The sequence below is a fragment of the Podarcis melisellensis genome (genome assembly GCF_964234715.1).
Source record: "Podarcis melisellensis genome assembly, chromosome: Z".
Classification (NCBI taxonomy): domain Eukaryota; kingdom Metazoa; phylum Chordata; class Lepidosauria; order Squamata; family Lacertidae; genus Podarcis; species Podarcis melisellensis.
In genome coordinates, this window is record NC_138547.1 from 28,223,577 (window position 1) to 28,251,340 (window position 27,764).

A 27,764-nucleotide genomic window follows, 5' to 3' on the forward strand; every position below is an offset into this window, starting at 1 on the left:
CCTGTTTATGGAAGTTTTTAGTATTTAATGCTGTATTGTTTTTAACACTCGACTGGGAGCCACCCAGGTGGCTGGGGAAACTCAGCCAGATGGGCGGGGTATAAATAATAAATTGTTGTTTTGTTTTCTATTTCCTTTGGCTGAGAATGTAGACTTGTATCCTATCAGTGCAACACTACATGTATCTACTCAGATGTAAGCCTCATTTGATTATTGCATTATTTGTGTCAGGAACAATTGCTGGTATGCTTTTTGACTGTGGAGGAATCCAGTTTTTAAAATTTGGGGGGCTCTGTGGTGGAATAACATTGCAGCTATGCATCTGCACAGTTCATATGTTCTACACTAGAAGTGTTACTGGCCCTCTGTGCATCATTAGTACTAATGAACTATATAGTGTCCTGGTTAGTTAGAAAGTATTAGTTAGGAACATAAGAACGTTGGAGGATTCCTGCTGGATCAGGCCAAAGGCCCATCTGGGCTACTAACAAACCCATGGGAAACCTGCAAGCAGAACCAAAGTGCAACAACACTCCCCACACCTGTGATACCAGCAACTAGCCTTTCCTGCAGCAGTGGAATCAGCATGCAGCCATAGTGACTAGCAGCCCCTGGAAGCTGTTATCCCATAGAAATGTGTCTAATCCTCTTTTAAAGCCATCCAGATTGCTGGCCATGACTACATTTTATAGGAACGAAATACAGTTTAACGATGCACCACGTGAAAAGGTACATTCTTTTGCCTGTTTTGAATCTTCCAACTTCATTGGGTTATTATGACAGAGGGAGAAAATATCTTCTCTATCTGCTCTCTTCACACCATGTATAATTGAGTGTGGAAGAAAGAGCTGAGTGCCCTGCACACTAGCTAAAGTGCAACATTCAGGTTTAGGAGAAGCCTTACTCCCAATACAGAAGTAATCCATCTTGGTTAGGACTGTGGTGATGAATTATGCCCCCCCCCCAAAAAAAAACACCCTGGTGGATAATAAGGATACAAAATACACTTCCTAAGCTGCATTTTATACAGCAAGGCTTACTTCTGAGCAAACAAGCAGAGGTTTGCAGTGAAAAGCATTTTTTCACATCTCTGGTGAAAATCTCATTGATTTAAAATTTAATTTCCCCATTACTCTCTTAACCATAGGCAATATTCCAACGAGTAGCACATCGAGAGCCAGTGTAGTGTAGTGGTTAAGAGCGGTAGTCTCGTAATCTGGGGAGCCGGGTTCGCGTCTCCGCTCCTCCACATGCAGCTGTTGGGTGACCTTGGGCCAGTCACACTTCTTTGAAGTCTCTCAGCCCCACTCACCTCACAGAGTGTTTGTTGTGGGGGAGGAAGGGAAAGGAGATTGTTAGCCGCTTTGAGACTCCTGAAGGGGAGTGAAAGGCGGGATATCAAATCCAAACTACTACTACTACTACTACATCTTAGAGACCAACAGGCCTTCTTCACTAAAAGTCATGTGGTGTGGTGGTGGGGAGCAGTCCCCTGGTCTAGACAAGGCTGGACCAAGGCATCTGGGGGACAAAACAGGAAGTCCAAGTGGTGCTCATCTTACCCACATCATATGGTAAAAGAAATAGTGACTGTTCACTACCTTTTAATGTTGCCCTTCCTAGCTTGTGACTGTCCCAGGTCTGAGGGTGGGGATAGGGAGGGAGAGGAGAGAGATAGAGTTATCTTTGCAGTGGAGTAATGTTTGTTTGTTTGTTTGTTTGTTAAAAAAATAACTGACTAATTTGTGTGAAAGAATATATATGTAGCAGGCTAGGAACCTCCTCAAAGCATACTGTGCATTAAGATATGCACAATATGTAAATGACAAATGCACATTACTTCACTTTCCTGAAGAATGAATGGACTGTGTACACAATGATTAAGTACTGCTGAATGAGGCACCCCCAAACTCGGCCCTCCAGCTGTTTTTGGGACTACAACTCCCATCATCCCTACCTATCAGGACCAGTGGTCAGGGATGATGGGAACTGTACTCCCAAAACAGCTGGGGGGACGAGTTTGGGGGGTGCCTGAACTAAATCAATGCACAACTGCTTCCCGTTTGGAAGTATGTGGAATTGTAGTAGCATAAGCTTCCTCCCCATTATTTTTTTTAAAGTGCAATCCTCTGTATAGGGCTAATGGTTCTGCTGGAAGCCGCCGAGAGTGGCTGGGGAATCCCAGCCAAGTGGACAGGGAATAATAATAATAATAATAATAATAATAATAATAATAATATGTTAGTAAGTGAAGGTTACTTCCATGTAAGTGGAAATAGGATTGCAGCCAAAAGAGCACTTTTTTTAGTTTTTAAAAATAAAATAAAAATCCACGCACATGGAGATCCCCTTGCTCAGGATGTCATTCTAAAATCGTGACGTATTAATAATACCAGTGTGTATTTTACTTACACCAATAAAAATATTTATGATTACAATAGACTGATATTATAAATGCAGTAATAGAGTGTTTAATATTATAACCGGGACATCTGCAACGTATTAGTTTGATTCATTCCTGTCCTTACTGTATTTGGGAAGCGTCTGGTAGCGCTGGCAATGTATGTTTACTCAGAAGTAAATTCCACTCGGTTCAACAGGGGGTTACTTCCTCCGATAAACGTGTATATACTAATAAGTCACCAGAGTAGGACTTAGGGGAGTGACCAGGAGATGACCTTTTTGAGCTGTTTCCACCTCTTATACACGTTTGTAAAACACACGTTTTTGTTTGTGTTAGATTTACCAGTTATTCTTGCGCGGGGTAATTTGCTGGTTTAAAATTTGTGTTGTAAACTGCTCTGGGATGTTATGAAGGGCGGTATACTGCATATTTAAATATTTAAATTTAGATCTGCATAAACATAGGTTTCTAAAACGCATTACAAGAACAACGCGAGTAGCATCCTGCAGTCGAAGGGCACAATCCGGCTAGCGAAGCGCGTTGACATTGCCACTGATTCCAAGAGGAGCTAAGTACGCCCCAATGCAATCAAGCAGAAATGAAAGTGCTTTGAACTTTGGCTAGATTGCAACTAATCTACCTAATTTAGCCCTGTTCACTAATTTCAAGGGGTCCACTCTGTTTAATCCAGGGTTGTGCCCAGCGTAAGTCATATTCATGTCAGACTTATTGAAACCAATAGGCAGGACTACGGTCCATTAAATGCGTAAAACTTAGCTGAATACAACCCATATTTCTCAGCCCCATGGAACTCGGAGGGAATTGCCTCCAGGTAAACATGCTATTGCTCTGATATTTGGACAAATGCAAAGGCTTTGAGAAGGCAGCTGAAATTAGCAAACCCAGCGAGATTTATTTCCATTGATGGAGTCCATCCTTCGCCTAATCTGTTCCAGGCAGTTATTTTTCTGGGTGGTTCTGCAACAATGCGATTGACCCTGGAGTGGCTTTAAAGTCAAAATGAGGAAATATCACATCTTGGATTCTGAACGTCAAATGGGAATCACCAAACCGTTTTAAGCCTGAAACAAGGATCTGAATAAATGAAAATCCCGCCCTCCTCCTAACTCGTCTGCCTGCCCGGCCATTCACCACTGCTTAAGTAGAGAGGAATTGGATTAAAGCGGCCTGCGTAAATGCTTTTTGTACTCCTAAATGGAAGCCAATGTGTTGAAATATCAACGATCAATGAATGCTATGGCTTATCCATCCCTTACTATTCCCCTATTACTGTCCCTTCCCAGTGGGAATTTAGGGCACCTTCTAGCCAAAGTTAAAAGCACTTTTCATTTAAGTCTGATTGCATAAGGACGTGCTTAGCTGTTTCCTATTGGAATCCACAGCAATTTCAACGCGCCTAGCTGGCCGGATCGTGCGGTTCGATTGCAAGCGCCTCGCAGCAGGGACCAGCCCCATTAGGTTTCACGCGTTGCTGTTGTAAAGCGCTGAATGAAACTCAGGATCAGCATCTTCAAAGAGACGCCGTTCCCACCCTCAGTTCCGACAAAACTAGTTGCCTCTTTGGGGCATTTTTAAACAACTTCAAGATAAGCCATTTTATCAAATAAGCCTGCGTGGAACAATAACTTGAAACCAACGTGTCGCTTACAACGTATCGCTTTTACTGTACTGGGCAGTAGATATGGGGAGATTTCAACTGAACTTCCTTCCCCATAAAAGGCTTCATCGGAAGATTTGACCCCGAGCGCGCAGAATTCAACATGCAGCCCGATCCTGTCCGTGTTTACTCAGAATTAGATTCCATTAAATTCTCTGCCACTTACTTGCAAATAAAGACTCATAGGCTTGCAGCGGCTGGGATAGCGACAGCTTTGTTGTTGCTGATTATTTTATTTTATTTTGTTGTTGTTGTTTTCGTAACATAATTAAATAATAATAATAATAATAATAATAATAATAATAGGCAGGCAGGCAGGCATGTTTGTTTCGATGGAAAGGTCCGGAAGCAAACTCTTTGAAACGTTGCTTCTAGCCCTCATGAATTCCTTATCCCTCCCACGCCGCCCAGTGGTGCAAAGACTTAGCAGGAGACAACTCGCCAGATCTAGACGGGGATTGCAAAAGGGACGCTACTCGCTTCTGCGCTTTGCCTGGCAAATTGGCACCCAGCAAGCAATATATGTCGAATTCCCTTCTAAGTTTGCCGACGGAAAGGAGAACAGAGTCTCCGACATCCATCCCGGTAAGGAGGGGCGAGTTTTCCTCAACCCCATGACCATCCCCTCCCCCTCCCCATTTCTCTCCCCCGCACCCCCTTCCCCCTCTCCCTCTCCCTCATCCTCTCTTAAGCACTTCCAACAGTGCCTAACACAAACAGTGGAGTCTGTTGGCTCGATCCAGGTTCAGCTGACTTCGCGTTCCCTCTCCTTACCCTTGTCAGTCTTACTCCTCTGTCCCTGGGATTTGCCAAAGAAGGCAGTTCTGTTCTCTCCCCCCCACCAGCTTTTTTAAAAAGTAGGGATGGAAATGTCGTCTTCTTTTTGCTAGTCGCTTCCTCGGAGAGCCATTAGGAATCCTGAATAGAGCTGGGAAGCTGGATATATTTTCTCACTCTCTAGGATGCTGCGCAAAGTGTTGGAAGGGGGTTGATCGGGCCACAAGCCCTTCTGAGCTGGGCTGAAGTTTCTTTTCGGCTTTGAAGAGGGGGGAGTAGGGGAAGCAAAGAAGGAAGGCTTCCCTCCTGATCTTTCTTTATTTTATTCTCTAAAAGAAGAAGGAGACTCCACATTTGGAACGGGGATCATGGCTTTGAGCTCCAGGGCGCACGCTTTCTCCGTGGACGTTTTAGTGGGCAACTCGGGGAAGCGCAAACTTCTGGATTTGGAAGAAGAGGAGCGCTCTGCTGAGAAAGCAGCCGAGAAGACAGTCTTCGGCAAAAACCAGGCGCCAGGTAAAGTCGCCCTTCTCTCTTCTTTCTTCTCACTGTAGTGCTAGTCGGGCAACCGCCGAATCGTGCAGTCCAAAACTATACATTCTTCGGAAGTCGGTCAGCGCGTTTAGAATGGTAGCCTGAAAGGTTTCAGTCCTAATTTCCCGCCCCAGCTTCCCTGACAGCAAATTCCCATTTAATCCAAAAGAATTTACTTTTGAGTTAGGATTGCGCTGTTCAGCTGAATCTCCCTCTGCGTCTGATAGGGTTTACTCCCTGGTACAACCTTAAGAAAAGCATGGCACGGGAACATATTCTTTATTGTATTTCCTCATTTGCCAGCCGGAAGAAGAATCCGGCGTCCCCCTAAAGCTTGCTCTGTTTTCAATAACGCTTGCCCCAAATAAAAAGTTAGGACTGTGTTGAATAAGCGAAGGGTAAAATAACAAGGGACTTTGTACAATGAAGGCGGACGCACGCCGAGGGGGTACTTTTCCAAATCTGAGCGCTGAACTGTGAGTTTTTAATTTAAGATTCTTAAATGTGAATAGGGCTCAGCCGTGCTCCCAGTTCTACTAAAGGGAATGGATCAAAGCCTCGTTTTACACCGAGGGAAGGACAAAGCGATTAATCTGGGGCCTGTGGGTGATCTGTGTTCTGTTCCGGGCATAACCTTTAAACTCGTGCAATTCAAATGAAATTTAGAGAGGCCAATTGCAGCGAAAACTACACCTAGCGCTCAACTGAATGCCAAGTACGGTAATTGCTTCAGTGGCGGCGGAAGAGAGGAAATCCCCCCCATCGTTATTTGCACCCCAGGGAACATACGACCCCGCAGATGTTACTGGACTGTAACTCCCATCATTCCTGACCATTGACTAGACTGACTGGAGCAGATGGAAGGTGGGGGTCCAAGAGCACCTGCAGGGACCAAGAGTTCCTCATCCCGGATTTACTCTCGTCTTCCACACATTTACTTGCGAGCTATTATTTCCCCACAATTTCTCTAGGAACGAAGCCCTGCTAAAATAAGTCATATGTGTGCGTGCGTGCAATTGTTTGAATCGTTTCTTTAAAAAAAAATCCACACTGTCTATTTAAAGCACATTAAAAGCTCTCTGTTTTCCCCAAAGACTCATGGAAGCTGTAGCTTGTTAAGGGTGCTTAACAAACTACCGTTCCCAAGATTCCTGCGTGGTGCTGGTAAAGTACTTTAAATCCATAGTGTGAATGGAGCAGGTTCGAGTGCCATCAGATTTTCCTCCCAGCAGTCGATAGGAATTATCGGCGCCTACAAAGACTCTGTCTAGAAAATCCTTCCAGGACTTCCAATGGATATTTGAGAGCACTTCCTAAAAACGAATGGCTCTCAATGGCCCTCGCAACGCATCCCTGCAGCTTCCGCTTGAATTCCGATCCGAGCCACACGGAAGGAAAGGGAGCCAATGGCATGTCCAAGGCGCGGGCACTCGCTGTAGTTCTGTCCCCGTACCCCGCTTGCATTTATTTCCTCCCAGAAAAGAAATCTAAGGGAGAAACGGCGGGCTCCCTCCCGGAGGAAACCAGAGAAGGGGCCGGAGCGATCCAAGTGGACCTGCAAGGTTCGGAATTGTGGAAGAGGTTTCACGAAATCGGCACTGAAATGATTATCACCAAAGCCGGAAGGTAGGGCATCTGGCCCGTAGTTTCATATCTCTCTTCCTTTTTTTGTTTTTGTGTGTATGCGTGTGCTGCGCGCGATCTGCCCCCCAGATAGCACTCTAAATTTCCAGTAACGTGTTAGCGACTTTGCTTGCCGGCGTGTCAGCTGCTGTGCTAAAAATGCACACGATTGCTCTACCCTTTCCAATAAACCAGCGTTGGCATGGTTCGAAGTCTGTGCGCTCACGGAATTGTGTGTTCGATCAAGTAAATTACTAAGGCTGCTGCCCTATACTGTACCCGCTTACCTGGGAGTAAGGCAAGCCCCACTGCGCTGAGTCGAATTTACTTCAGAATAGACATGTATAGGACATGTACTGTAAGGCATTTTTCTTTCTTTTAACAAACACGGGTGGTTTCTGGCACATTCGACCTTTCATTCATTCTTATTAATATCCTGTTTCTGAGGGACACTTTCCAAGTCCCGCCGGTTTCAACGCCAAATAATTCAGCGCTTGCTCAACTCTCTCCTGGAAAGTAACTGATTGATCTTGAGAGTGCTTTGGTCGGGGGTGGGTCGTGCCCATACTATGCACAAATGGCATGCTTACTCAGAAGTAAGCCACACTGTGTTCTAGAGGGTGGGGGAGGCTTATTTTAACAAGGGAGACAAATTTGTTCTCCCCACAACTCAGGGAGAGGCGTCGCTATCCTCACCCTCCCTCTTTTATTTCCAATGAAAACGAAACGGGGAAATCAAGGGATCTGTCTTGCCAGAGGTTACATTTTTTAAACTCAGCACCTCAGTGTCTGAGGCAGAATTTCCGTCCATGGTAAGGCGAAGGGATACAGGAAAGGCTGAAAGTGCCTTACATAAATCACAATTCACAACCGTTGCTCCATCTACCTTAACAATTACTTTGCCTGCTCCAGTTCTCTAGAGGCGCGGGTGTGTGTTGGTCCTTGCTCAATCCTGAACCGAAAACCCTTGTAATCTTGTAGGGTAATTCCTACACACACACACACACACACACACACTAACGCTTAGAGTTAAGATCATTTGTTTTCCTTATTTCAAAACAAATATTTGCAGTACGGGGGATGGGGGAAGCACAGGCAGATATGTTTACCGTTTGCTCCTGTCCTTCATATACACTGCAGGCTACCCTGTCCTCACGACCTGGAATAAATTCTGTAGCGAAAAGCTCCTCCTTAATAACAGTGATCCTGGTGAGATCGTGATTTGGGAGAGTGAGAGAAAACTGATGAGCTAATAGATAATTCGGTGGCCGAAGACTTTACTATGGGGATTTTGTGATATTCGTAAAACTTATCACTGGTCTCCCGCACCGACAATGCAGTAGCCATTTTCTAATATTATTTTAAATAAAAGGTTATTCAAGTCCCGGGCTCGCCAACGCTGCAGGGCCAACTTAGCAGGTTTCGGTGAAAAGGAAGTAAAATATATTCCCATCCTTAAATGCGGGGAGGGCTGTAAACCACTGAACCCTGAGTCTAAAATTACGTTAACTGCACCACTGAATCGATAAAAAGACAATCTCTTCCCATGATATTCTTTCTCTTACCACCGCCTCTCTCACAAGGTCATCCTTCGCTGATCAAGAGAAATGACTATGATAACCTTCTGCAGGTTCTTTTCTCTATTAAATCTATTCGATTCCCAAACCAGAGCTCCATAAATTAGTGGATGAAGAGTCACTTATCACCAAGCCCGAGCTGTTAAGGCAAAGCTTGAGGCTGCCATTTCATGTACGTTTACATGGGAGTAAGAACTCGGTGAGACTTACTTCCAAGTGAAGCCTTGAAGGAACAGAAGAAGCTGCCTTATACTGTCAGTTTATCTACCCTGACTAGCAGCGGCTCTCCAGGGGTTTAGAAAGATAATCTTCCCAGGTTCTAAATGCAGATACCAAAAATTAAAGCATGTGCTCTGCCACTGAGTTAGTACGATTGGGTGACATGTCACTAAGAAGGAAGAATGTGAGGAGCCTAACATCAAGATGCTAAACATCCTTGGTTTGATATTAATGCATTTCAAGGAAGGCAACCTATTCCTAAGTAGGTGCCCTTTTAACTACTGGAGGAATCCTGTGCATGAATTTGATCTGCCTATAATCCTGCCCATGGTTACTTAGGAGTAAGGCCCTTTAAGCCAAGCAGGACTTACTTCTGAGTACTTGATTTATTTGATTTCTTACCTGCCCTCTACTATAAGGTCAGAAAGAGAGACAACACATATCTGATAAGCCCTCCTAGAGAGAAGGCTGATCTTGTCACCAGTATGGTGTCATTAAAAGAAAGAAGGAAGGGAGGGAGGGAGATGCTTTTGAAAAAATTGTTTTTGAACTTCCATGCCTGAGGATGTGTGCTGTGGAATTCCAAATCTCAAGATTCTAGTGTTTTTGGCACTCAGTAGCTAGGTGGATGAAATGCATGGCTTTAAATGCTTTTGCTAACTTTGTGAACCCAATTGCTGTTTGGCTGAACATTTTTGCAGTTCTTTGCGGAGAGAGGGAAGAAGAGAGATTAATTTATGAAGGACATAAGAAAATATGAAGGGACCAGTCTGATCAGGCCAAAGACGTCTTGTTCTCAACCTTTGGGAAACCTGCAAGTGGCACCCGTGTGCAACAGAGTTCTCCCCTCTTGTGATTCTCAGCAACTGGTATTCAGAGGCTACTGCTTCAGACAATAGAGGGAGAATGTGGCCATCATGGCTAGTAGCTATTGACAGTCTCATCCTCAACAAATGAAAGTTGTGAGGAGTCAGAGTGCAGTAAAAATTCCTGGCCAAGTCAGAATGTAGACATTTCCCCTTATTTAAAACACCTCACGCAACATCCCTTGCAAGATTATTAAAACAATGAGAAGCCACTGTGGTGCCCCCAGATGTTGTTGGATAGGAATTCCCATCAGCCTCAGCCAGCATGGCCTATGGTCAAGTTGAAGTCCAGTAGCATCTTGAGGGCACCATGTTAGCTACCCCTGAAGTCTAGGGCAATAAAAGGTTCTGCCCTGGATAGCAGGTGCAGTGGTGCAGACAGAATGGTCTTCAGAAAAGTGCTATGCAGAGGGTAATATGTTTTACTTCACTTACTTCAAAATGTGGGAAACCATCCATGCCTTGCTTGCGCTCTCCTCCTTACCCTTGACCTCAGCACTGCAGTGCAAAGCCAGGTCCATGGAGTAAGGAGTTCTGTGGTGCCTTAAAAGCAGAGGCGCACTGGAATTCTATACAACTCTACTCAGATAACAGCCTTATTGAATACACTGGGACTCACTCCTAGCTAACTAAGGCTGAGTTCACACTCTCAATTACTGTGCACTCACTGTGTTTGGTTTGTACCCACATTTCTGTGCCGTGTTCACACAGGCCATTATATTTTTAAAAAAATGCACATTTCCTGCAGGGTTGTTTTTTTTTAAAGCACAGCTGGGTTTTTTGATGCATTGTTTCTTAAACCAGATTCACATGGGTTGGAGCATTCAAGCCTTTTCTAATTTATGTCTAGCCTCCTTTGCACAGGGTAAAGACCCCCCCCATCCTGTAGTGTGTACACAAACAAAACGAATGTGATACTATGAAGCCCTGCTGATGTGAACAGGGAGAGAGGAAAGACCCATGTGTGTGTGTTAACAACTTCACAGCCTTCTAAAATGGTAATGTGAACACACCCCAAGTATAGGATTGCAGAAACATTTGTTAGGGGACTAGAGGAGGATGGGAAACCTGTGGCTCTCCAGGTGTTTCTGAACTTCATGTCTCCCCAGCCACCATGACCAACAGTCAGATGCAGTGAGAGTTGTATAGTTCAGGAACATCTGCCATGTTTATTTACTGTTACATTCACATCTTAACTTTTCTTTATTTCATCCTCACAACAACGCTGTGAAGTAGATTAAGCTGAAAGATGGTGACTGGCCCAAGGTCACCCAGGAAGCTTCATGGCTGAGTGAGGATTTGAACCCTGAAAGGTCCTGGTCCAGCATTCTCCCCACTACACCATTGCTGGCTCTCTGTTCCTTACTGCTGGGCTGGAAACTTGTTTTTCTGGTAAACCTCTCTACGGAGGTGGCACATCGACATTCTCTTGCACCCCCCCTCCTCTCCTTGGTCTTCGGTCCTTCTGAGACTTCCCTTCCCACCTTTCAGCCACAGCCCAAGGCTTGGTGAACGAACAGTCTGGTCCTATTGACAATCTGCTGGAGGGAGAGAGAGAAAAATCCTGCTGTGGTTGGGATTCTTTTTCCCACGAAGCATGCTTTAAGATTTAGCATTGATAATGGCGCCTGAATGATTTCACACGCATTCGCGGGTATAGAAAGCTTTTGGAAAACGAAACGAAATACTTAGCACTTTTAATCGGGCTTATTCACTATAACAAAAACCAGCAATTTACGACTTCTAGTAGTATTTTGCGTAACACTACAGCTACTTATGTTCTTACTATTAGGAAGGGTTCAAACTATTACTTCCACGTCGGTTTCTACCAGGTCTCTGTGGCGCAATGTGTCAGTGCGGCTAACCAGAAGGTTTGTGGTTCGTGGGCAAGATTCCTGCACTGCAGCGGGTTGGACTAGATGACCCTCGGGGTCCCTTCCAATCCTACAATTCTTTGATTCTGCTACACCTGAAAGTAGATCATTTCTCCCCTTCTGATGTGACAGGGAATGGGGGTGATGATAATAGAGGGAGCAGCAAAAGAGGGAAACTCAGCCGGAACCTGTTCATGTTTACTCGAAAGTAATTTCCATTGAGTTCAAGGGGGCTTACTCCCAAGTCAGCGCGCACAGGATCATGCCCATTTCTTGCAAGTCCCATCAGCTGTAAGCCTTGCAATGCAAAGGGAATGGGGTGTCCCTTAAACTCCAGTGCTCCTGCAAATGTCACAGGGAATGCGCTCAGGCTGGCGGTGTGAAAGGCAGGCTCGCCGGCCTGAGACTTCCGGAGCTCATAAAGCGGCAGGTATCCCTTCAGGTATGGCTGTGGACAGTTGCGCAATGAGCCTTGAGCAGTGGAGACAGAGCGGGATAAGAAAAGAACCAAGGAACTAGGTGCCAAATGAAACCTATTGCTCTTCTTACGCTTCTCGCAGGAGAATGTTTCCGTCGGTCAGAGTCAAAGTGAAAGGTCTGGATTCGATGAAGCAATATTACATCGCCATAGACGTGGTGCCGGTAGATTCGAAAAGATACAGGTAAAACGCGGGCCGTTCTCCTTCGGAAGCTAAGCAAGATATAGGGTCAGTTCACACGTGCACGCTCTCATTCGCGGATGACTTCAGCAGGAGGTGACGACGACGTGCCTCCTCCTTGCGTCAGGGCCTCCAGCCCCCAACCAGCACAGAAAGGGATGCGCATATGGTAGCATCCCTTCACACTCAATCTTTTCCCAGCCTCAACAGCCAGTTACAGGATGGTTCCTTTCTACATGTACGTGTGAATCAGTCCCGCTGATGTCGAAGGGACCTGCCCCTCCACCCCAGTAGGCCTGGAATCCATTTTAAAGCAAGCAGATGAGCATCGTGCAGGATTCCCTTTTCTCTTTAAATACTTCCCCCGCTCCCTTCCTAATTTCATAATATGACCATCAACTTACACGTGAAACTGCAGTCCGCTCTTATGCCTATTTTCTCATATTCAGCAAGATTCCCCCCCCGCCCCCCTTCTAGGAAATAACCGCGTGTCCTCAAATCATTCAGGGCCGGAGTTATGCGGAGTAATCGTAAACTGATTCCTCATTTTTAAGCTTTTCTGACCCATTGGCAAAATATATCAATAGCTCGCTGTTTGCACGAATTTACGACATCCCAAATACTTTGAAGTATCTGGACCGAAAAACAGCAGGCAAAAACGGATTGTAGGCAGGGCTCTTCAGACGCTGACAGAAAGCTAAGATCCAAGTGCGAGTTCTTAAATGCGAGTTCTTAAAGCGCAGTCCTATGTCTGCACAAAAGTAAGCCCTACTGAATTCAATGGGGCTTTCTTCCATGCAGGTGCGGTTAACACTGCAGCCTAAGTAAACTCTTTCATAATAAGTCAAGCCTGCTGGTTCAGGTCTATATCCCATCTAGGCTAGCATCCTGTGGGCCGACCAGAAGCCTGTGGGAAGCCTGCAAGCAGGACCTGAGAACAGCAGCAGTTCCAAGCAAATGGTATTCCGATACATAGCGCCCCAGACCGCGGAGGTAGAACAAAACCATCGAGGCTAGCAGCCTTGTCCTCCATGAAATTATCTAACCCCCCCTTTTTTTAAAGAAAAAGGTCACCTGAGTTGGTGGCCATCACTGCCAGTGCCTCATGAGGGAGAGAGTTCCACAGGTTAAGAAGTATACGTACACACACGGCGGGCCTGCGTCCCCGTGGCGAGAGATTCTATGTGCCACAGACAGAAGCTGTGTGCCCCACAGTCCCGTTTACTTTCATCCCGTGCTCTTCCTTCCGCCGCTGGTCTGGGAGACGATGTGCACATTGGTTTCTACAGTACCTCTTTCCAATATAGATGCTTTGGATCAGGACTCTTAGGAACACGGGATATTGCCCTATACTGAGCGTGATGATTGCCTGCGCGCCCGGGTTTCAGGGAAGTATTCCCAGCCCTACCAGGAGGAGATGCCGGGGCAAAAGAGACGTCCTAACCGTTGAGCTACGGCCCCTCCCCAAAGGGCTTGGGGAAAGTTGCAAAGCAAACAAACAGTTCGCAGGACCTCAGGGAGCCTTCGACAATAATTTGACACGTTGAGATCAGGGGTTGCCTTTTGAAAAAGCTGCCTTTCTCTCCCACGTCAAAGGCAGCAGGAGTCTTGAGCTAATGCAAGAGTGAGCGTGTTACGTCCCAAAGGTTTCAATGCGAGATATGTAATCTTGCTGTTTAAATCGCTCACGGAAATCAGAGATACTTTCTAAAAAAACAATAATAATGCCAGTTTCGGTGTTCCTTTTGGGAAGATCCGCCCCACACATTTAGGATATTCAACACATATGAAAAGCACGCTGGAAACTAGTTCTATGAGAGGAAAGTTGCGGTTCCCATGATTCTTTGCGAGAAGCCATATGCTTTAACCGTGCTTTAAATAAGTGGCGCGTTTTTGCTCTGTCGTTGCTTTCGCAGCGCAACCCTATAAATAAGAAAGTTCCCCGAGTTCCATAGGAGATACTACCTAAAACAAAAGAATAGGATTATTAGCACTTCGATGCTATACACCCTTGCCTGGGAGTACGCTCCATAGAGCTCATTGGGCCTTACTTCTGAGTAAGCATGCATATGGTCCTTCTGTCGGTGTTCTAAAGGTGAAAAAATATTGAGATGTCCGCTGCAAGGAGAAACATACTCAGGGTTCAGATACCTGTCCTTGTCCTCCTAACTGACGTGAGTGATCTTCAGGAAGCGAATTTTGCAAGCGTTGAGTCCTAAATAGAACCATAATCTCTCTGTGGGCAAAGCAGGGGTAAAAGTATAGGGCGGAAGGCTGAGACCTAACGATCGCAAGCCAGTTACGGTCCCACAGAGTGTCCGGCAAGGAATTGGAGGCTTTAAAAGCCTGACTGCTTGGGATACTGCACACCTGGTTAGTTTCTTTGGAATCCCTTTGAAGGAGCCCTGAATTTATAATGAAGCACAGGCAATGCCCCCAAACTCCGTGCACATTTCACAGGACTCCAGAACAGAAAGAACCGTGAGGAAACTGCAACTATAGGATTTAGTATTTAATCATTATTGTTAGAGATCAACTCAGAGTTGATCTGCTACTAATGACTGGTGTTGGAGGGTAGCATCAAGTGAAGTGCTTACTGTTTTTTTCATTGAGCTTCTTGATCTCTCTTTACACCAGAAAAGGAATCCTAGGCTACCAACAAAAAACAGTTTAAAGAAGTGGCAAATGTAATAAAAAGGTAGCCTTCTGAATGGGCAGTGAAAGATGAAGGAATGTGCTCAGCATTCCATTTTTAAGGGCTCTTGACAGGGTAGGCTCTGATTGCCAGGTGACTCAGCACTGCTGCCAATCATGTGAACTCTGCATAACCCAGAAAGTGGGCATAACATTTTTTTGGAGGGGGGGTGCTCAAGAATGTTTATGGGTTTCCTACAGGCAGAGTCTGACTGTGAGAAGAGGGTGCTAGACTATATAGGCCATTGGTCTGATCTGGCAGGTGCATCTAATGTGCTTATGATGTGTGTTGAGAAGCCAGCTACAGGACTTAATGTGGGTTCTGCATCAGTTTGTTCTGCTGCTTCCTAACCTCACGACCTCTGTCCCCTATGAAGGTATGTCTACCACAGCTCCCAGTGGATGGTGGCCGGAAACACAGACCATTCTTGCATCACACCCCGGCTTTACATCCACCCAGATTCCCCTTGCTCTGGAGAGACCTGGATGAGACAGATCATCAGCTTTGATCGGGTGAAACTGACCAACAATGAGATGGACGACAAAGGGCATGTAGGTGTGGATTGGAGGGTGCACTGCTATAATGGGAGAAGAAGGGAGGGATGGACAGAGATTTCTTGTTGGAACAAGAAATAACTTTTAGGGCTGCCCTAAGACTTCCTTATACAGTCATACCTTGGGTTACAGATGCTTCAGGTTGCGGTTTTTCAGGTTACGGACCCGCCGAAACCTGGAAGTACCAGAAAGGGTTACTTCCAGGTTTTGGTGGTCGTGCATGCACAGAAGTGCTAAATCACGCTTTGCGCATGCACAGAAGCACCGAATCGCAACCTGCGCCACTGCGGGTTGTGAACACTGCAGGTTGCGAACGTGCATCTCACATGGATCATGTTCGCAACCTCAGTGTCCACTGTATGTGTGTTTATTTGAAACCATTGTATATGGCACTTTTCATTTTACCAAAATTTCTAGGGGAGCTCATGCCAATTAAAACAAAACCCACAATAAATTAGGAAGTTGGTAGTCCATCTACCTTTCAGCATTATTACATTCAGAGTCACAGCTCCACATGCTTTGCAGACTGGAAATTAAGAAATTGCGAGTGAGGGAGAGAAAGTTGTGTCTCTGTGCATAAGTGTATGATTTCCTCTACCATGAAGTTGCCACAGTGGTGCAAGGGCCACATCGGGTAAAATGCATAGCTGGAGCCCCTTTGTGCTGCAGCACCTGTCCCTCTCATCCTGCTCTGGTAACGTAAGGGCATAAAGATCCAATGATGGCGCTCCTTACCACCCCCATTGTCAAAGTCACCTCCCTTGGAACCTAGATCAGCACTGATGCTATAAACCAGAGATGGGAAAATCTTTTCATTCCAAGGGCCACATCTCCATTTCTGGGGGCTACATGCCAGTGGTAGGCATGGCCAGGGGCAAAAGTGGGTGGAGCAATGGATGTGATTCTTACCTCTGTACAATTGCCTACATTTCAGCCATGCAAAAGCCAGAGGCTTCTATGCACCCTTTCACCCACCCCCACCCCCCATGCAAGTGAGTGGCACCCAAGGAGGACACAGAATATAGTAGCACTGGGGCCCTAGACCTGAGGTTTTTAAAGACATTTGCCTGTCTTCTTTTACAGATTATTCTGCAGTCCATGCACAAATACAAGCCAAGAGTCCATGTCATTGTCCAGGATTCCCGGTTTGATCTGTCCCAGATCCAGTCACTGCCAGCAGCAGGCGTTCAGACCTTCTCCTTTAAAGAAACTGAATTCACCACTGTCACAGCCTATCAAAACCAGCAGGCAAGTTACTTAAGAGATGCTTCAAAAATGGTACTTCCATTCATTTCTCTTCAGAATTTGGAATTGTGCAAATTAAGGTAGTTTCTTTCCCCCCTGAAGTGGGACTGATGCATTAAAAAAACAACAACAACCCACACAAATAAATCAACACAGAAATGCATTATATTATGGAAAACTGCTCTGTAAAAATGTGTACTTTAGGAAAACTATCATGCTAAAATGTGTGTATTAGGAGAAAATCACACTAAAATCCCAATGGAGTTTCATGAGAACTCTTTTTTTAAAAAATACAAGCTGATGTGGAAAGGTGGAGAACAGGAAACGTGAGGAACTGAGAGAAACTGAAATTGACACATTCACCTATCCCTAGTGCGCATAGTCTTGGGCTGTACCCTCTAAGATAGATTACATCCCTCAGGTGTGGTGGAAGGTGCTACCAATAAGGTGGAAAAGTGTGTGTGTTTATGCACATGGACCAAATTGCAGTTTTTCTCAATGTCTTGGGTCAGTAAAATATTGATTAAATGCTGCCCCTATACGAAACTTAATGTTAATGTGAATGAATCTGTCAATTTACATGTAATTTAGTTTCTTATTTTTCCAGTGTTAAGTTTGGTCTGCCCCATTTCTGCATACTTTTCAGGTATTTTTATATTTTAAGCCCTCATGAAAATTCATATGCATTTTCAGGCACATTTCTCCTGTCATACAGTTTTTGCAAGTCAGGTTTCCTCTGTACAGTGGATTTGTCCATGTTATTTTGGCTGATGGATGAGTTCCTTCCACATCCTTTGCACTTCTATACACATTTTTGTTTGCATTCTTTAGCTGGAAGACTGTATCACAAAATCCAAACAAGGGCACACAAAAACAAAGAAGAGCTGTGTTCCGATTCACATGTTTGGGCTAGGGAAGTGTGGGCTTTGTGAAACCCTAATGAATTGCTCTCTCATTCCTAGTTCAGTTATTATACCAAAATTCTTTTTTTGGGGGGGCGGGTGTTTTCTTTGCAGGAGGCGGCACTCATGGGAATTTATTTTGAGTTAGAATTAAAAACAGGGACAACACAAACAACAATACATCAAGGTTATTAATAGAATAAAAAAACCTCACTGAAAACAATCCCTACTATATCATGCATGTGAGGTCACTTCTTGCTCACAAACTATTTGCTCATATTTAAGATCTTTAAATGACATAAATTGAATGATAATTATTATTACTTATAAATTGTGTGGCGGTTTAACCACAAGTGTGCCAAACTGCACGGATGCATCAATAGAACAGTACTGAAAGTATATTGATGTGAGCATGCATAAGATCACATCAAAACTACTGATTTGGTGAAGCTTTCTCTTTAGAAGAATCAGGGCACAAGTGTGGTCCAGTAACATTAGGGTATGAGTCTGCAAAAGCCTATCCAGATATGAAAAGCTGATGCACAATTTAATATGCAATTTTATGCTGGTTTTGTTTATGTTTTGTATCTTTTAAAAATGAACTTGCTTTTACTTCTGACTTTTTATTGATCATTTAAATGCGTATTTTATTTTATGTGAACTGCTTAGAGGTTAAAAAATATTAGCAGTATATGAATTCCAATCAATCAATCAATCAATCAATCAAGGAATGACTTCAAAGGTGTAGCAAATGCAACACATTCTAACCCAACAAATGATTATTAGTTAAACTGGGACTCAAGAGGAGTGGAACAAACTCAAAGAACAATGGCCTCTCAAGGTCTCACCATTTATATTCCTCTCCCTACACTCATGTATACCTAAAACCCCTTACTGAGGACAGTGCTCCACAAAACTCACAGAATGGACTCTAGTGACCACGAAAAGCTCATGTTTATATGTAGGGTAATTGTGACAATTTCTTAGAAACCTGTTCTAACATTGGGCGCATATGAGTAGGGGTGGAAGGATTTGTTGGTTTTGTTCTGTCCATTTCTCAGTTATCCAATATTCAATTCATTTCTCCACATTTCTGCAGCAATCTGCATTAAAAAAAGAATAATTAATCAGCATTTTAGTGTGAATTTCTCCCAGCAAACATTTTTGCATGCTGTTTTGTACACATTTTTGCAAACAATTTCCCTTAATATAATGCATTTTTCATGTGTTTTTCACTACTACATTTATTTTTATGTACTTTCCCCATATATATGCATTTTTAAAAAAACATTGTTTGGAGAACTGCAACACAAAATTCAGGTAAATTTGCATTTTGAAGGATGACTGTAGTTATGTTTTCATATTGTTTTAGAAAGGGCAGATTTCATAGATTTGCCATTAAGTGTGAATAGAATCAAATTTCTCCTGCAAATGAATGACATTCTGTCTAACTAGGTTTTTGCCATTCTAGTGTTGGGTTACTTCATGGGTAGGCAAATTAAGGCCCGGAGGCCAGATCTGGCCCAATTGCCTTCTAAATCCGGCCCGCGAATGTGTGTTTTTACATGTGTAGAATGTGTGGTTTTATTTAAAATGCATCTCTGGGTTATTTGTGGGGCATTGGAATTTGTTCATTATTATTTTTTCCAAAATATAGTCCGGCCCCCCCACAAGGTCTAAGGGACCGTGGACCGGGCCCCCTGCTGAAAAAGTTTGCTGACCTGGTTACAGCACTCAAACAATTCTTTCTTTGTTGTTTTGCTGCGAATGTCCACAGATAACAAAACTGAAGATTGACCGGAATCCCTTTGCTAAAGGGTTTAGAGACCCTGGAAGAAACAGGTAAATTATTACCATTTATTTGCTGGGCTGTCCACTAGTTAAAGGCATCATAGTCCGACCTTGGTCAGCTTAGTGATCTCCAAATATTTTGACTACAACTCCCATCAGCCCCAGCAAGTGCTGGTGAGAGGAGCTGTGGTTCAAAACATCTTGAGGGGACCAGATCCATGAATGCTATCCTAACTAATTGATAGTACGAGTTTCAGTGTAATAATTGGTTAACCAATGGAGTAGTATATGCTTTTGCCTTGTAGCTTCCTATTACATAATATTGCAGTTTTCCAGTTTCATCTGTTATTTTTCTAGAACACTTAGAATTTGCTTTGCTATTAAGCTGCATAAACACATATGAAATAATACAGTAAATAGTATTTGCACATGGTAAAACAATAGTTACGAACCCCTCTGTCCAACCCCTCGCCTTGTTTTCTGATGACTCCATGGGTGTTGCAGGAGGCACCCAATGTGGGAGAAAGGGAGGAGAGACTCCTATTTTAAAGTGGTCCTTATTACTCGCAGTTTTCACAATATTTCATGTTTATTTCTAATATTCAGACTTATGCTTCTGAATACCAGTTGCTGGGAACCACAAGTGGAGAGAATGCCAGTGTTACTCTTGTGTCTTGTTTGTGGGCTTCCCATAATGGGCATAGGCGCCGACTCCATGGGGCTTGAGGGGGCCCGAGCCCCCTCAAAAATTCGTTTGGGGGGGCTCCGCACCCCCAATAATCTCTGGCGCCCCTCCAGCAGAGCGCCATCGCCGCCCCTCCCCCAGCCCAAAATGCACAGGGAGGGGCGGGCTGCATGCCTCCTGCCCTCCCTCCCGAGCAAAAGCTCCACCCAATTTCCTTTGGAGCTGATTAATAGGCGCAGCACGCTCTCCCCTATTCGCTCACGAGGAGGCGGCGCCACTTTATTTGCATATTCATGAGCTTATTTATTATTCATGAGCTTTCCCGGCCCCCCCCAATATTTTTTATAAGTCCGCGTCCCTGATAATGGGCATCTGGTTGGCCATTGTCAGAACAGAAATCTGGGGCAGATGGGCCTTTGTTCTGATCCAGCTGCAAGGCTTTCCTTAAGTTAACAACTGGAGCACATTTTAAGATAAGCAATTAAATAACAAAAAGAGATTAATCACTTGCAATCTGTTTTATGTGTCACATACTACTTTCATGTGCATAGTAAGATATATTTTTGCCAGAATCTCAAGAGGTACCCAGGAAGTCCTGAGTGCTCACGAGAGCTTCTGAGACACCCACCTTCTAAAAACAACCCTCCCTACCTCTTGAGGGCCAAACTAGATTATTTGCAGAGTATTTGTTTGCTATATGTGAATAGTCTGTCACTACATCTGTTTATTTAGTGCAATAAAACTGCCTTGCTTCCTGTCTACAAACTTGCTGGATGCAGAAGCTTCTGCACTTGGCACCCTGCACAAAATCTAATGTGCCTCCCCATCACTCACCTTCCATTGAACGTCATAGTTGCAGCACCTTCTGCGATGCCCCAGAAGCTTCACACCTGGCGTGACTGAGCCACTTGTACTCCCCTTTGATGAGAAGGGTGCATTCCTAGTGTGGAAACTTGCATTTGGATTGCCCCTATCAGAACTGAGGCCTTCATTTTCCGTGAAGTGGGTGGGTGGGTGTAAATCAACTTTGGGTATATAGTCATTGGTAGGTTGACACACTGATAATCTCAACAATATCCTATTTTGTATGCCTTGGTCTCTTAGGATCGTGGGCAAGAAAGAAAGTGTGATGCAGGGATATTTTGCTTGAATTCTGTAACCCCCCCCCCCCCCGTTTTCATAAAGGAAAGTGGAAATTAGATTACTTTTATAAGTGTTCATATTTCCTTATTTGGCCATTTCCTATATGGCTATGACTCTGCTAAATAGTACCCCACTTTGGAACATATTCCCATGCAAGTACTAGGCTGATGTCCATGTTTTGCTTTGTAGAGGAGTATTGGATGGACTTCTGGAATCATATCCATGGAGACCATCACTTACCCTGGATTTTAAGTCTTTTGGTGCAGAAAGTCAGGGTAAGTACAGAATTCTCCATTGGTTCTGAGATCATTATGCTGAACTTTAAACAACAGTGGCATGCTTTTCAACATGTTCAGTGCAATCAGCTTCTCGGAGGCTTTGGCAACCTGAATACTGGGATAGCAAGGAAGCTAATTTTCAGTAAAGACATTGTATCTGATGGCCATGCAAATTTGGCTTTTAACTTTCTGGGCTAGAGAATTAAAATGATTTAAAGCATCATTTCCCTGCCCCAGGGAAGGTTAGGATTAGGGTCCATGTTTCACTCCTTGTTTTCTTGAGACAGGGCTGGGAAAGTCTCCTGTATGAGACCCTGGAGATGTACTGCCAGTCAGTGCAGACAATACTGAGAAAGATGGATTGGTGATGTGACTTGGTATAAGGCAGCTTCCTATATTCCTATATGCTCATGAAATGTTTTTTATAAAGGGCCTTTCCACGTTGACCAATACCATGTCTCACAACAATATAAGGCTGAGCTGGGCTGGCTTGAACCCCATCAAGTCTACTCTAAGCATGGCTAAGCCTGAATCCAGAGCAGAGCAGAAGGATTTTTCCTTTTAAACTGTTTTAAGAAGAAGCAGATTTCCTTTGGAAAAACCATAGATTGGTGGTAGAGAATCTAGTTCCATGCCTGGGGAACAAAAAGAACCAATGGTCTAGGGCAGGGATGTCCAACAGGTAGTTTGCAATCTTCTGGTCGATCGTGGGGGGTTCGTGGTAGATCTTGGTGGATCATGGCCCCCCCAAAAAATTAAATAAAAAATGGGGGGGAGCTCAACAACTCTGGCTTCCTAAAAAAAGCTCAACAACTTTTTTCTCTTGAAAGTTGGACATGCCTGGTCGAGGGCACTGGGGAAAACACAATGGCAGCCCCCAGCCCCTATCCACTCTGGAATGAATGGAGATAGGTCAGTGTGATGGGTCTCATCAGAACACCAAGACCCCAACAGCTGCCTGAGCATGATGGATGCTGGACCTGATTATCCCCATGAGGGACTGACTGGGAGCTACTTGTCTAAGGCCACCAAATGAATCCATGATAGAGGCAAGAGTTGAATTGAAGGGCTTTCTGGTTCATTGCTCAACCTTGTGCAGCCTAGTCCCAGGCCTGTTTACACAGGAGTCAATCTCACTGCAGAGCCAGCCTAAGGTAATTTGATGCCTGAGGCAAAGGATGAGATAGTGTCCCACTTACCTGTGCACAGAAGCTGACTGGACTGATACAGCTGAATGGACTGATACAGCTGAATCCCATTGTTGAGATTATCAGTGTGTCAACCCATTCAAGGAAGCTTCATTCACTGTCCCTAAAGAAAGCAGGTTCATTTAGGGAAATGCCATAGCCTTGCATGCAGAAGGTCTCAGGTGGAGTGCCTGGGGAAGTAGATGGACCAATGGTCCTATGCTGTGTATGGCAGTAGTTGCAAAAAGAACTCTAATCTCCTGTAGAGGGGTTCAGGAAGGGTAATAGGGTAGTGGCAGATGCCACTTAGTGGTGTCTGGTGCCCAGTGGAACTGGCAAGGTGGAAGCTAGGGTGTCTATTAGTAAGTGGAGGCAGAGACAATTAATTCCAGTTTTCTCCCATTTGCCTATTTACTGAATCCACACTGCAGTGGTTATTGGGGATAGTCTGCAGTTGGTGGGGCAGTGCCTCATTTCCCCAAGTGGACCAACCTTTACTGCTGCACCCCTCCCCTCCCCCATCATCTGCCACTGGCAATATGTAAATTTATGACATTTACATATTGCTTAATCATTTCTACCTGGTGTACATAAAAATAAACCATACAAGGAATGTAACAAAACCAAAGAAATCATCACAGAACCAAACAGAAACTCAAACTAACTTAAAATGCCTGCTGGAATAAGGGGGACTTTATCATGCACCTGGAGTTCAGAAAAGAGAGTGCCTTTCTAACTTTAATTAGGGAGGGAGTTCCACAAGCTTGGGCCCACTACACTGAATTCACATCATCTGGTAGTTACGAGCTGTTCATCTGTGCCACTGGGGAACACCGAAGGGGATCTCATTGATTGAGCAGGGATATAAGGCAGCAGGTAGTCCTAAAGATATTGTGGACCCCAGTTGTTCAGGGCCTTGTAAGTTAATACAAGAACCTTGAACTTGGCTTGGTAACATATGGGCAGCCAATGTGAGCTTTTAGGAACCAGAGTTATGTGTTGGCAGTAGTCTATCTCCACCAACAGTCTAGCTACAGCATTTTTCAACAGCTGGCACCTTCACACCAGGCGCAAGGATAGCTTCACCCATAATAAGGCAGGTCCTGTCTCACTCTGTTCAATGGGGCTTTAGCTACTATGCTGCTACATTAGTTCCAGTGAGTTTCAGTTGCCTGGGGTCCTTATTTTCATTCTGAATAATTCTGCAATAATTTCGTACAGAAAGCTAAAATATTTGTTGATTTTGGATGCCAAGTAGAAGGAGGATATGCTATTTTAACAGTTCCTTTTCATCAGCCTAGCAAAAAGGGAGCTGTTGCATCTTTGGGGGCCTGCGGGCAGCTTGTCCTTTGAGAATCCCAGGTCTTTGGCTTCTTCTGAGCCCAACTGATTAATCAAAGGGGGATTTGCCCCCTTTTAAGATTTTGCTCATTAATCCATCAATTAAATTGCTCAAAGCTTGCAGCCTGGATAAATACCCAGCTTTACATTCTGGTGAGATAATTACACATGCTTGATTGCAAGGAACATTCATTCCACTTTAAACTCTCTCCAAAAGAGTGTGGAAATGGCATAATGAGTGTGTGTGTGTGTGTGTGTGTGTGTGTGTGTGTGTGTGTGTGGAAAGAGAGAGAGGGAGGAACACAAGGGCAGTCAGAGAACTTACCATGGCACTCACCTCCTCCCTCCCTCAAAAACTGGTACCAGTAATAATTCTTAGTTGAATTGCTGTCATTCTGTCAAACAGTGTTACAATTTCGGCCATGTTGCACACACCATCATTTCAGTTAGGCTAATAGTTTTCATACCTTTGGAGACCAAACACAGACCCGGAATGAGATCTCGGCCCAAAATCATGACAGAGCAAGGCTCCCAAAATGGCTGCCCATGCTCTCATAGGAGAAAATGGGATGTCCCAGTTTTTCTGGGGCAGTTGGTGGGTATGGAGCCAGAAGGTTAGGAGAAAATAGAGAGGAAAAAACAATGATTACTCAGGCAAACTTTGTGTTTAGACAGGAAGTCCCTTTAGCTCTTCCTGTCAAGGCAAGCCAATGGCCAACCTGGGTGGAGTCATTCCAATACCTGGGATCTCTTTACATCCTAGAGCAGAAGTAGAGACCCTTTTAAGCCCAACAACCACATTCAGCCATGGACAACTTTCCAGGGTCCATGCATCAGTGGTGGACAGGGCCAAAAGCAAAAGTGCGTGGAGCAACAGATGAGAGTGGTTGATTCAGTAGGCCACTTTCTAAACACACAAAATGGAGAGATTTCTACCCCCCAAAAAAACTTTTAATCCTCCAAAGAGGCAAGTTATGGCTCGCTCACACTTCCACTTGACCCATGCCTAGAAAGCATGGGTCCAAGTGGTTTTTTGCTTGACATGTAATTCCTAGGTGTGGGTCCAAGCGGTTCCTCCTTGCCCTGCTCTTTTCTCAGGGAAAACCCACTCTTTAGTGCTAATTTGGAGCAAATGTCAATCCAGAAAATTGCTGCATGCTCCAATTGAGCACTAAATAGAAGTTTTTCCCAGGCTCATAGGAGCCAACTCCTAGGGATCTTTGCCCCCCCCATAAGATATTTGAGGGAGCTGGGGACCCCAAAGTTGATGGGCATTGCCATTCAAATTGTGTGTATGCACTGTGTCATGTGATCGATTATGTGGGGCAGGTCTTACCTGCCCCCCAATATTTTATTCAAGTTGGCATCCCTGCCTGGGAGAATGCAGTGGGACTATAGGAACCCTAAGAGGCACTGGCCCAATTCAAGAGAACATTTCATCCAGACAAAAGCACCCAAGGAGAGTGGAGAGCATGATCTGGGGAGAGTCCTGAGGGACAGATACAGAGGACTGGAGGGCCACCTTCAACCTTCAGGTCTGAGGTTTCCCAAGGCTGGTCTAGGGAAATGCCCCAAACTATAGCCCTGGTGGTTTAAGACATGAAGCACCTGTGTCTTAAACCACCAGGGCTATAGTTTGGGCCATAGAGTATAGAATTGGAAATTCCTAGTAGTAGCCCCAGAAGTTGCTGCCACTGGATATCCTGAGCATTTGAGTGAGACACACAGAGAAAGACAAAGCACGCTGCAAGATGGCTTGGTTATTGAGCATTCATTCTGATTTGTTTGCATGGAGAATACGGTAGATTATGCCTGTGGCTTTTTTATTTTTAAAAAAGAACATTCGTTCTAATTGTTTCTAGAGAGGTTAGATGACATTGCATCAAAGCTAGTGTTATCCCACACTTCTCAGAACACTTTCCCATCACTTTGGTTAATGGGAAAAGTCTGACCTTTTGGGAGATGCAGGTTTCTTGTACAGAATCTTCCTAAGTCTCTATTATTGCATGGTGCATTTTCAAGCATGTGATCAGACTCCACCTCCAAACAGCAACAATCTGGGAGTAACCAGAGAGAGAAAGGGAAATCTCTCTCTCTTTTAAAAAAAATATTTTAACAACATAATTTTCCTTGCCTTACTTTAGGTGGAAGTCCTGGGTCTTCTCCTGTGACACCCCCCGGGGGAACCCCATCTCCTCTCAGCTCTCTTCTCTCCCCCTCTTGCTCTCCTCCTACACTCCACCTGTCAGCAAGCAACCTCAGAATGTCATGCCCGGAATCTTACCTCCACCACTTTGGCCTCCCCGTCTGCTACAAGATTTGCCCTACCGGCCTTTTAAGACAGCCATCGCTGATATTCCCAAGCCATCCTAAACTGGGAAATGCTTCCAGCCCACCCCTTTTGCCTCACTTCATGGTGGAGATGCCTGCACTGTCTTCTCTGAGCATAACCAATGTCAAAAGTGGCAAAGCAGAAGACTTAAATGGACCAAGCCCCCAAGGGCCCAGTTCTGCTGGGCATATGCTGTATGGCTTGCATGCATCTGGAAACATTTTCCCATCAAGTCCCATTACCCAGGAAGCCCTTAATTGTGCCTTACATCCTCCATATGGTTTCTACGGCTATAACTTCTCGATGCCATCCAGGCTGATGAACACAACAGGACATTTCAAAGCAAACGACGGTGTTCCATCCCCTCTCAGAGAGAGCAGGTGCAACCACTCTCCCTGGCCTTCTGCAATTAACCACTGCCTCTAATGGGACTCCTTTAACATCACAGAAGCAGGGGCATGTCAAACCCTGCAGAGCTTCCGGCTTTGGCTCATCAGCAAAAGCTGATGGATTGTTGGCAGTGGACCATGGAGTGGACCATAATTGGATGAGTTGAGCGCAAAACTTTGGCATCCTGAGATTTTCTATGGCAGTGAAATTGTGCGTGGTTTGTTTTTTTAGGGAGTGGAGTTTGCTAAATATTTACTGGAAGGGCAAAATCCACCATCTGTTTGTTGCGGGAGGGAGACTCACCGTTATTACTGGCAATGTATCAATGTCCTGGCTGCTTGGACACTATATAGTGTCTTCCACTGTGCCTCAGAAATAGAGATGCAGCATCATTCCCTGAAGATGGGAAGTACATAGCTTCTGGTGTATCTCTGGGAAGGTGGTGGTGGGGAGGGGTGGACACTATTTGGTGAATATTTGACAAAATGACCCTCCTTTTGAGGGGGAAGGCTCAAGGGTAAAAAAAACAAAAAACACCACTCAGAATTTTGCTCTCCACTCAGAAAAAAAAAGGATTTTGAGAAATTGTGCTGAGCTCTACCCAAGCTGCCTCACTGGTTTTCTCAAGGGACCATCTGTCTTCATAATAACTACACAAAATATGAAAGATATTGAAATAGGGGGGAAGCTGAGATTGCTAATTTACTCAGTCATTTAAAGAATTTGGGTAAAATGTAGATTGGACTTTCTTTTATTTTTTTAAAAAGCACTTTGCAGCAGAATTTTAGCACCCACGAGATTACTGAAGTGTAAAGTGATCCGAAGGTTATTTTCACCAGACTCTGTGCCTTTCTCATTCCTCAGAGTTATTTTGAGAATATCTTTGCATACTCAAATTGATTTCATGGATCTTTTAAAGGACTGATGCCTCAATGCTTCCTGTTCCCAACTCCCTCTCCCTGTTCTCAGAGCAAAGCACTTATTAGACTATTGTCCCATTCAATCTCTCC

At 44.5% G+C, this 27,764-nt stretch overlaps 1 protein-coding gene across 1 annotated transcript; it reads left to right on the top strand.

Moving 5' to 3' along the window:
• The first annotated feature begins 4,827 nt into the window (after positions 1-4,827).
• Positions 4,828-27,764, top strand: TBX22 (T-box transcription factor 22). Its single transcript, XM_081897425.1, has 8 exons — positions 4,828-5,375; positions 6,872-7,019; positions 12,113-12,214; positions 15,283-15,457; positions 16,544-16,708; positions 19,385-19,449; positions 21,416-21,501; positions 26,177-27,764. The coding sequence occupies exons 1-8, from the start codon at positions 5,228-5,230 to the stop codon at positions 26,788-26,790; spliced, it is 1,503 nt and encodes a 500-aa protein (XP_081753551.1). The 5' UTR covers positions 4,828-5,227; the 3' UTR covers positions 26,791-27,764.